The 11,620-nt window shown below is 43.8% G+C and overlaps 1 protein-coding gene across 1 annotated transcript; it reads left to right on the top strand.

Moving 5' to 3' along the window:
- The first annotated feature begins 207 nt into the window (after nucleotides 1-207).
- On the top strand, nucleotides 208-11,180 carry LOC311497604 (semaphorin-4B-like). Its single transcript, XM_084557915.1, has 14 exons — nucleotides 208-244; nucleotides 1,660-1,832; nucleotides 2,740-2,900; nucleotides 3,150-3,212; nucleotides 3,401-3,499; nucleotides 4,526-4,616; nucleotides 4,722-4,844; nucleotides 6,148-6,275; nucleotides 6,362-6,543; nucleotides 6,889-7,027; nucleotides 7,630-7,816; nucleotides 8,089-8,204; nucleotides 9,279-9,442; nucleotides 10,338-11,180. The coding sequence occupies exons 2-14, from the start codon at nucleotides 1,730-1,732 to the stop codon at nucleotides 10,768-10,770; spliced, it is 1,989 nt and encodes a 662-aa protein (XP_084414041.1). The 5' UTR covers nucleotides 208-244; nucleotides 1,660-1,729; the 3' UTR covers nucleotides 10,771-11,180.
- Nucleotides 11,181-11,620: the final 440 nt, after the last annotated feature.

The raw sequence follows: 11,620 nt of genomic DNA on the forward strand, positions 1-11,620 counted from the left end.
TGTAGTTTTAACTACAAGCAATATTATAATTATGTTTTTAATTATATTTTTAAATACTCTTTCTCTCTTTTTTAACTTTTTCTCACTGTTTTAATTTCTTTTAAACCAATAAATCCTTTTAAATATTTTAGTTTCGTTTCTGTTTTGCTTCGTTATATTTACGACGTTATAGAGAGCCCCTGAAGGCGTCACAGAACCATAAATCACATCAAGTTCTCGTCAGGTCAAGTTTTCGTGTCTTCAGGTAAAACTCCTCTAAAATCAGCAAACAGTTCAATTATTATTTGTTCAAATATAATAAGAGAATACTACTTTATATTATTTAACTTTATGCTCTGGTTTGAACATTTACTGCGCAACACTGGTTTCTGGGAAGTTTAGCTAGCTGCACTTTGGTCGTTTGTTTTGACGATTTTTATCTTTAATAAAATAAAATTTAAAACGTATATATTTTTTTGTGATAACCCTTGTGTGATACTAAAGCGATGTCATTAACATAAAGATAAAATAAGCCGTCATTCTCTAAGAATTAACACTTCCTCCTGAAGAAATATGTCACACTAAACCAGGGTCCATTTAAAATTCGTAGACATTAAGGTTTATCTGGTTATTAGAGGTTGTAGACGCATGCTGGAGCAACTTTATGGAGGTTTTTCGACTCGTAAGGATTTGTTGATAAATTCGGCCACACTTGAATGAAATTATCATTGGCTATTTATGTTTTAGAGACAAATAAATCTTTTTGATTTGTCATATAAACAAAGATTGATAAGATGAGATGAAACATAAACTTAAACTAACAGAATTACCGTTTAAGAAACGTATTACAGTAATTTTTATTTAGTTTGTTTATTATGAAATATTCATTCATTCATTCATTCATCCATCTTCTATAACCGCTTAGCTTATTCCTGTGAAGTCTGCTGGAGCCTTTCCCAGCTGTCTATTATGGAATATATCTATGAATATTTAGTCGATGTTGTGGAGCAGCAGCAGCATCTCTGGTTGACAACAAAGCACTCTGGGAGTTGTAGTCAACTACTTTCTCTCGGCGTTCTGGACCATTGACTGTACAGTTTATAGAAATGTTTGCTGTCACGTACATCTGCTGAAGTTTTGAAGCTCAGTGTGGTGTCTTCAGGTGTCCATCTTGGCAGTGCCTGACTCCGCCCAACTCTCTCTGATTGGTCAGCTTACCACCAACCAGAGGGCCCCTTCGTCAGGCCATACCCCCAAATATTCTACTGTTACTCGGCTACGTTAGACAAACAAAAGTAAAAGCAACGTAGTTAGCATTAAAAGACGTAATTGTGATTCTCTCTCCGCCTATTAACAGTAACATGTGGAGGGGCGTGGCTAGACAAAGGATAGGCGCTCTCTGGTTGGTGGTCAGCTGACCAATCAGAAGGCAAAGGGTCTGTAGCTGGGAGGTGGGTGGAGTCAGGCACTACCCAGATGGAGGAAACATGGTGAAAGAATGTACGGTGAGGCAGACAGCTAGCAACCTGCCAGGTTAGCTTAGCTTCATTCTGAAGCCCAGGAGGTTGCTGCTTTTTGTTTGTTTTCAGCTCAGTGTGTCATCGGTTCTATTTTAGATTTTCCCAGAATTCTCTCTTAGCTTCTGTGACCTCTGACCTCTGACCTCTGACCTCCTCTCAGTCAAACTCCATCAGTCTAAGAATCGACTCAGAGGAGAATCGTCGTCGTCTTTTAGCCGTCGTCTCCCATCATGACTTCCATCCCCCTCCTCCTCTTCCTCGGCCTCCTCATGGGCACCACCGCCTCTCCTCCTCCTCCTCCTCCTCCTCCTCCTCGGACCTCCTTCCTCCTCGGTGAGTTCAGTGTTTGTGTTTCTGGAGGACAGTGAGAAGATAAATGAACGTTGGATCATCTCGGTCCACGTTGACGTTGGTTCACATGTTTCTTCTCATCAGTTTGTTCCTGATGAATTAAACGTGAACCGGTGAACGTTGAATCCTCCGTTTCTTTCAGTAACCGTCTGATCTCTGCAGCTTTTCACTAATTTAACTTTGTCTCATGTTTGTTTTATTTGAAGTTAATGCAAAACCCAAGAGATCTACAGTGAAAAGAGGCTGAACTCACTAATGACTGCAGGAACATTACTGAGGTTTTAATATGGTTTGACTTCCTGTCTCCTTTCACTAATTCATAAAGCCAACCACGAACAACTAGTGTTAGCATTCATACATGAACGAGAGAAAAGAACTCTCCATTCCAAGGGAAAAACAGGAGGAGCTGCTGTTAGCTGGGATGCTAAGAAGCTAAGAAAAGCTACCATGAGCTAGGATGCTAGGAAGCTAAGAAAAGCTACCATGAGCTGGGATGCTAGGGGGAGCTTCTTATTTTAACTCTTCTCTGAGACCAGATGTTCAGACCGAGACTTTCTCTGCAGCTCAGAACCACATCCTTTCTAAACCTGAGCCTCGGCCTCAGAAACAGGAAGCAGTTGTTATTTATTCTTCAGTTTTCTCACCTCTTCATTTGGTGTAAAACAGTGAAACCTCCTTCAGGTTCACGGTCAAAAGTGAGAAACCACATGCTAAGAACAGGTACATGAAGCACACCGTACAGATATTAATACAGATGTAGACATGATGAACACGCACAAATGCAAAGGTAAGAGGTCAGTGGGTGACGTTTCCATGGAGACAGGAGGTGACACGTCCTCATCATTTCCTGATTTAAACTGAAGTGTTTTAATCTGCTGAGTTTGTTCAGACTCTGCAGAAAGACCTCTCGTCCACTTCAGCCTCCCAGACGTCCACAACACCAGCACACTGTTGCTAAGCAACGATGGCTCCACCCTGTACGTGGGAGCAAAGGACGCCGTCCTCTCATTGGACGTCAGTCAGAGAGAAGACATCCGGCTGAAGAAGAAGGTGATCTACAGAGACTCGTTAGCTCTTCCTAGCTTCCTAGCCTCTCAGCTAACCGTAGCTCTTCCTAGCATCTCAGCTAATCGTAGCTCTTCCTAGCTTCCTAGCCTCTCAGCTAACCGTAGCTCTTCCTAGCTTCCTAGCCTCTCAGCTAACAGTAGCTCTTCCTAGCTTCCTAGCCTCTCAGCTAACAGTAGCTCTTCCTAGCTTCCTAGCCTCTCAGCTGACAGTAGTTTTGTGTCTCTTGTTCAGGTGCAGTGGAGTCCAACTGAGGCCCGGATAAACGACTGTCGAATGAAAGGGAAGAATCCAACGGTAACTATGAACACGCCTCCGTCCTAATTAGTCAAGTCACGCTCCACCTCTTTGTTTGAATTAGCCGTGAGCTAGATGGAGTCAGTCACTGGCAAGATGGAGACGAATGGAGACACCACAATAAGCTTAAAAACCTTCTAGTAATGGTTCATTGTAATGTTTTAATACATGTTTCTGTCCGTCTGCAGGTTGACTGTCCAAACTTTGTCCGGGTGTTGCAGCCGTTAAACTCCACCCATCTGTACGCCTGTGGCAGCTACGCCTACAGCCCTCATGATGCTTACATTGTAAGGCCACACAGAATTATTCTCTCGTATTAACGTGACCTTTTGCTTTGGAGTCTGTCCACATGATTCTGTACCAACTATGCACCACATGGTGACTTGAATCTGAAATGAGTGACTCAATTTCCTTTGCTTCCATCTAGTGATCTAATAATGGTGGTACTACAGATAACACATACAATAGGGCCACCTTTGCAACAATATGTAACATCCATTCTTCTGGATTTAATGTAATGTAAATGTAAATGTCCAAAGGTTGAATTGTGTGTACGTTGCCTCCTGTAGTGGAATCAGTAGGATTTTGTAGCCAGATTCACTTTCAAGAGGTAAAAACCCAACGTGGAACACTTTGGGTTCTTTGGTTCTCCACATGTCCTAATGGAGAGTGGGCCTGGTTCTATTGTTACTAGAACCTTTGTGGTATTTCTCTAAACTCTTGGTCCAGTTCTAGTCAAGGGGTTGCTGAATGAGTTCAGAATGATATCATTGCTATCAGGGTGTTTTCTACTATCTGATCTAGAAGACAGTTTTGTTGATCACTAATTAATCAGACACAGTGTTACTGACACTGTGTCTGACCTATCATAGAGACCAGGGTCCATAGAGACCAGGGTCCATGGAGACCAGGGTCATAGAGACCAGGGTCCATACAGACCAGGGTCCATAGAGACCAGGGTCATAGAGACCAGGGTCCATAGACACAAGGGTCTTAGAGACCAGGGTCCATAGAGACCAGGGTCCATAGACACAAGGGTCCATAGAGACCAGGGTCCATGGAGACCAGGGTCATAGAGACCAGGGTCCATTCAGACCAGGGTCCATAGAGACCAGGGTCCATAGAGACCAGGGTCCATAGACACAAGGGTCTTAGAGACCAGGGTCCATAGAGACCAGGGTCCATAGACACAAGGGTCCATAGAGACCAGGGTCAGGAACATGGACCTGAGGGTTCTGGCGAGACTCACCTCCCAGCACCCTAGGGCTTTAAGACACAATCTGTTACAGTTCAGTTTCTCTTCGTCTCTTCAGGACACAGAGAGCTTCTCCATGGTTCAATATAATGAAGCTAAAGGTCGCTGTCCTTTCAACCCCTTCCAGACGAACACCGCCATCACCATGGGTCAGTCTGCTCTCAGCTGTAGAGGTTCAGTCAGTTCACGTAGCAACACAAGTTTTCGTCCTTCGTGCTTTTAAACACAAACTTCTTCTGTCTGTTATTCTGCAGACGGCGAGTTGTTCACTGCCACAACCACCGACTTCAAAGGAGTCAAACCACAGCTTTCTCGCTTCTTCAGCAAAGATGGCCGCCCAGACGTCAATCTGGAGACGTCCATGAGCTTACTGGAGGGTAAGTGACCAAAAATTCATCAGCCCACTTAAAATATGACAGATTATTAACGCTTTGATGAATGAACTGCATAAATGTGCTAGCAGAGTGTTGTGGTGAGTGTAGGGCTGGACGATATGGCTGAAGCATGTATCACGATATCGGTGATCGGAGGATCTCGTCCCTGCTTTTTGCGGATGCCGTGGTCCTCTTAGCTTCATCGAACAGTGACCTCCAGCTCTTGCTGGGGCGGTTCGCAGCCGAGTGTGAAGCGGCTGGGATGAAGATCAGCACCTCCAAGTCTGAGGCCATGGTCCTCAGTCGGAAAAGTGTGGATTGCCCACTCCGGGTCAGGAAGGAGGTCCTGCCTCAAGTGGAGGAGTTCAAGTATCTCGGGGTCTTGTTCGCGAGTGAGGGTAGGAGGGAGCGGGAGATGGACAGGTGGATCAGAGCGGCATCTGCAGTGATGCTGATGCTTAACCGGTCGGTCGTGGTGAAGAGAGAGCTAAGCCGAAAGGTGAAGCTCTCAATTTACCTGTCGATCTACGTCCCAACCCTCACCTGTGGTCATGAACTTTGGGTAATGACCGAAAGAACAAGATCACGAATACAAGCGGCTGAAATTAGTTTCCTTCGCAGGGTGGCCAGGCTCAGCCTTAGAGATAGGGTAAGGAGCTCAGAGTAGAACCACTGCTCCTCCACGTCGAGAGGAGCCAGTTGAGGTGGCTAGGGCATCTGGTAAGGATGCCTCCTGGTGTTTCGGTCATGTCCCACCGGAAGGAGACCTCGGGGCTGACCCAGGACACGATGGAGGGATTATATCTCTCGTCTGGCCTGGGAACGCCTGGGGATTCCTCCGGAGGAGCTGGCTGAAGTGGCTGGGGGGTGGGCTGTCTGGGCTTCCCTTCTGAAGCTGCTGCCCCCGCGACCCGGACGTAGGGAAGACGTACGAAGAGTAATAAAAAATATTTTGTTGAGCATAAGTGTCAAAAGGTGAAATATCTGAAGAAGTGACTCTGTCAGCACTTAGAGGTTGGTCATAAACGCCGTTCTTAAAGAAAACCTCATAGTCACATTCTACTCTTTACAGACAGAACCACTCAGCAGTGAGGCTTCACTTCCTGATTTCTGTCTGCAATGATTCATTTCCCTTTTCTCTCAGACAGTCCATCAAGTCTTAACACTGACATTTGGTGATCGTTGTAAAACAGATCTCCAGAAACATGATTATGATCCTTTTAAAGAACCGTTTGCTCTCAGATCTCTTTTCTCAACATTCTGACCACATGACACAACACCTCTGTCATCACTTCCTTCATTTCAGACCCAGAGTTTGTCAGCTCGTCACTCGACTCAGAGGAGAAGAAGGTCTACTTATTCTTTAGTGAAGTTGGTAAAGAGTTCACATTCATAAACAAGCTACAAATACCCAGAGTGGCTCAAGTCTGCAAGGTGACAATAAACACATGGAAGAGTTTCTGATTGCTTGAACGTGATGGTGAATGTATAACGACATTAGAGCTGCATGGGTTTTACAGGATGATGTTGGTGGACAGTGGACTCTGCAGAAGAAGTGGACGTCCTTTGCTAAAGCGTCTCTGCTCTGTCAGCGTCCCGGTCAGCTTCCCTTCAACATTCTCCAGGACATGTTCACCCTCCAGCCACTAGAGGGCAGCGACTCCTCAGAGACTCTGTTTTACGGTGTCTTCACCTCACAGTGGTAAGTTAATAACAGACAAGCAGCAAGGATGCATCCAAGGATGAAGTATTAATGTGTCAAAAGCTGCAGTTCCTCCAGCGTCCACAAGAGACAAACACCTTGTTAACATAACATATTAGATTTTTATTGAAGTCGATTGCAGCAGTTGATCAATATCGGTATTAACCTATATGTAATGATGCCAAAACATTAGGTCCAATCTAGAATCTAGATTCTCATTTACGACTGTTCTATTGTTGAGTTAAAGTAGAAACAGCGTCAGAAAGGTTTTAATTCACCTGATGATCATTGTGGAGGATGGAGGCTGTGGAGCTGTTGAACTGACAGCTGTCTGGTTTCTCTCAGGTCCAGCGCTTCAGAGTCTGCAGTCTGCGTCTTTAAGCTGGAGGATGTCAGAAGAGTGTTCGCCGGGACGTATCGGTCCTTCAATGCGGAGACGACTCAGTGGGATCGAGCGGTGGATAATCACGGCAACCTGGGATCGGTGGGGAGGTCACATTCATACCATGATGAAAAGTGCTAGTCCTGAAATCTTAGATGTTAAGACATGTTTTAGTTAGTAGGGATGTCCCGATCTTGGTAGCATTGAGTCCTGGATTCAGTCCAATAAATCTTTCAGTCAAAGTTAATGTAGTGTGGAGAGGGTAGCTGGTACCTTGTGTTCTCTACTCCAGAAATGTTCTGGTCATCCAACGCTGCCATAAACTCCCTAACCCTCTCTGGAAGATGTTTCTCCTTGACGCTGTCTCCAGGAAACTTTTCTCTTCTTTTAAACGTTCAGTGTTTGTTGTTGTTGTTTGGGTGCAGCCTTTGACTGAGTGGACTCCATGGATTGGGACATCAATAATTTGTTAGTTTATAGTTTGAGTGCCTTATTAAACATATACAGAAAAGAACAAATCAAATTCGATTGTGACAAAAAATGACCTAAAACTGGTGAAACGGCATCCCTCAGGGTCTGATTCTAGGTCCACTTTGTTCTCACTAGTTTTCTCAGTGTTCTTGATTCAAACACCATTTAAACTATTTCTCACAGTGATCAGACGTTACTCAATGACTCTCCCACCATCCATGTTCTCCTGACAGTGTGGACTAGGTGCCTCTGCAGATTCTGTACTAGCAGTGGTGAAGAAGACCTTCCTGACCAATAACGATGTGAACCCGGTTGAAAATCATCCGATTCTTTTGTCAGAGAAACAATACAGTCGTGTGGCCGTGATGAGGACGCAGGCAGCCAATCACAGAAGCTATACCATCCTCTTCCTTCTTACAGGTGAGGTGTGGCACAAAAACATACTTGGTGACACTGATAGTTTTGGAAACGGCTGCCAAAAGCTGCTGACTGCAGAGCATGTATAAATCCATCAGGGGGCAGATGACAAGTCTCAGATCTTGAATTATTGATGATGTGGAGTGTCTCTGAAACTCATGCAGCAAATATGATGAATGTGGCGTTAGAGTGTTGTCATGGAGATGACAGGTCTAAAGTTATTTTTCTCGACTGTATTAAAACTGTTTATTATCCTCTTTGTCTCCGACGACCAGAGTCTGGATTCCTCCACAAGGTGGCTTTGTTGGACCAGGGTCCTCGGGTCATCGAAGAGATCCAGGTCTTCACCAAACCTCAGCCGGTCAAAAACATCATCCTCTCCTCCTCCAAGGTAAACCTGGCCAGGTTGTATTGATTATGCTCATAAGAGTCTGGTACAACCAATACAGAGAAAAAAGACTCTCACACATCAACTGAATTAAACTGATTAAAACCAATCAGAGACATTTAAACTAATTCAAATGACGTGTATGACTACTGCTACTCTTCTGTCCCTCACCACATTAAGTCCTGCCCCCAAATGATCTCAGCAGATCTCAGTTCAGAACAACTTCCCCTACAAACCCATACAAGTTTCTGTCATCTGATCTGGAAATACCTGTCTGGTCTGTTTGATGATCATAAGAAGGTGCTTTACAATAAACACAGAAACACAAAAACGTCTGAGGCTCCTTCTACATGATTTGAGTCGACCTTCTGTTGATTGACCAGGATGTTCAATACAACATCCTGCAACAGGAACCTGAACGTCTGTAGCACAATCCTTCAGAAAATGATGAAAAACAACATAATCAGTTCATATTCATGTTTTTATTTTGTCTGTATCTCCAACATAGAAAAATATCAAATTTAACAAAATCAAGAAAATCAAGACAAGTTAGTTACTTTTCTGTCATGGTTCCAAAGTATAGGCTTTGCTTTATTTGTCAAAGAGGGAAGGAGAATTGTCTCTAGTAAAACACGTTATTGAATCTTTAATGCATCTGTCTAAATTTATCTTAGGAAAGAGACCATAGACAGGTGTAAGACAAACATGAATATAGAAAAACAGAAAGTATTCACAATAAAACCATGTTCCCATTTAGACAAGGCCTTATGATATAAGAAAGTGTTCAGTAATCAGTTGAAATGATAAAGAAAAATACCTTCATAGTCTAAAATCATTATGATGTGCAGTATTTAATAATTAGTTTTTTCATTATCCAACTGTAATACTTTTTAATCTAAGGAGAAATATACAACAGTGTATCATCTGCATACTGACAGAGGTTTTTATTTTGTCTTCCTTCTAAAGAAAGAAACAAAATGAAATGTTGATCTGAATGCTTCTCCGTTCGGTGTAAACGTTCTGCTCAGGTTTGCTGTTTATTAAAAACTCTGCTGACTGTGTCTTCTGGTCCTGCAGGGAGTCCTTTATGTGGGGACGTCTGAAGGTGTGACTGCTGTATCTGTGGCAAACTGCTCCATCTACCGAAGCTGCAGCCAGTGTGTTCTGGCCAGAGATCCTCTCTGTGGATGGAGCCGGACCAGGACGGTCTGCGATGGAGTGACAGGCAGTGATGAGGCCTTGTGAGTCTGGTAACACAACATCTGAGAAAAGTCCTACAGCCAATCAGAGCAAAGAATTACATGCCTTGATTGTTTTAAAGTTATTTAACGGTCAATATCTTCAACAACAGAGGTGATAGCAGAACATACGCTAGACATTTTATTGTAAACAAAGTCCACGGGGCTCTGATGACGTGTATTTGCGTTGATCAGTATCAAAACAAGTTTGCAAACTACGAACTTGAGTACTTTCTGGATGACGGGAGACCGCAGGACAGTCATTCTGGAACTGGAGCAGCAGCCAAGTCCACACAAGTTACCTCCTCAATAAAATGGGCAAGAACTCATCCTGGTATTTAGACTGTTATTGGTAAATTTGAACTGGGACAGAACAAGAGAACAGATTGATGAATGTCCCATAACTACGTCACTGTTACTCTTCTGTCCATCACCGCCTGAACAAGTCAATGTCCAGACATCTGTCTGAATTTACTTTAATTTAATTTACTACTGGCTTGTAAAGGAAACCAGCAGCCCAACCTTCAATTTCCAAAAATAGAGATAAAGTTCTGAAATGCTAACGAAATTTAAGTAAAAAAAAAATTGTATGTCACATCGATTATTATAGTCAGAGGCTAAGATATCTCAAGCCCAGTGTTTTGACTGACAGGTTGCTGTATCTGAAAAATTTGAAAACAGCGGCTTGTTTCCTTGTGACATTTCATTCAAGTAACTTCCTCTGTTCTAAATGACCGGTGGGGAGAAGAAGTTACTCAGATGAGTCGTGAAACGTGTTCAAGAAACTCTACAGTTGCTCTTGTTTTCAGCTTTTTTTTTGTATTTGTTAATGAATGATGACCTGGATGACTAAGAACCTGCAGAGACATACTGACAGGTTGTTGGTTTTACTCCTCAGGCTTCAAAACCTGGAGGATGACGGCATGGAGACTGAATGTCAGACTGAAACCAAGAACAGTCTGAGAAAAGGTAAGAGACAAAATAATTCTGAACCAACTCACTCCAACGAAGGAAACTCCAGGCTGAAAGACGACGTCATCCTGACCTTCAGAACAGACACCCGGACCTCGCTGGAGTCCACACCGGCCGCCCACAAAGAGAAGAGCTACTACAGCGAGCTGGTCACCGTTTCCATCCTGCTGGTGATCTGCATCTGCATCCTGATCCTGGGATCGCTTCATGTGTGGCGACAAAGAAAAACTGTTTTCAAAGTGGATCCGCTGGTCAGTCCAGAGGACGACGGCGGCAGAACATATAAATCTCCTGAGATTTGTTCTCTGAGCCCAGAAGACGCCAGCCCAGAGCTAAAGGTGCTGACCAAAACTGACTAAAGACATCCACCTTACACCAGAATGACCAGATGATGGGACTAGAAGTTAAGATTAGCAGTGATAACACAATCTGGAAAAATCAGAGCTACTAGCTGGCTATATCAGAACGAAATGGCTGCTCAATCAGGAATGTTTAACTCATATGTTAATATTTGATAAACAAAAATCCATCCTCTCATTTAACTCAGAGAATTTCATTATAAAGGAGTAAGGTAATCTCTTCAGCTCTAGGGTTCTAGGAGGTGTCGCCTGAAAGACCTAATAAATCAGGACTATCTCCAGAACCATCAGGTCCATGTTCCTGACCCTGGTCTCCATGGACCCTGGTCTCTATGACCCTGGTCTCCATGGACCCTGGTCTCTATGACCCTGGTCTCCACGGATCCTGGTCTCTATGACCCTGGTCTCCATGGACCCTGGTCTCTACGGACCCTGGTCTCTGTGGACCCTGGTCTCTGTGGATCCTGGTCTCTATGACCCTGGTCTCCATGGACCCTGGTCTCTATGACCGTGGTCTGTATGGACCCTGGTCTCTATGGACCCTGGTCTCTATGATAGGTCAGACTTCAGTGTCAGTAACATTGTGTCTGATTAATTAGTGATGAACTAAAACGTCTTCTAGATCAGAGAGTAGAAAACACCCTGATAGCAATGATATCATTCTGAACTCATTCAGCAACCCCTTGACTAGAACTGGACCAAGAGTTTAGAGAAATACCACAAAGGTTCTAGTATCAATAGAACCAGGCCCACTCTCCATTTGGACATGTGGAGAACCAAAGAACCCAAAGTGTTCCACGTTGGGTTTTTACCACTTGAAAGGGAATCTGGCTCCAAAATCCTCCTGATT

The sequence above is a fragment of the Chelon labrosus genome (genome assembly GCF_963514085.1).
Source record: "Chelon labrosus genome assembly, chromosome: 12".
Classification (NCBI taxonomy): Eukaryota; Metazoa; Chordata; class Actinopteri; order Mugiliformes; family Mugilidae; genus Chelon; species Chelon labrosus.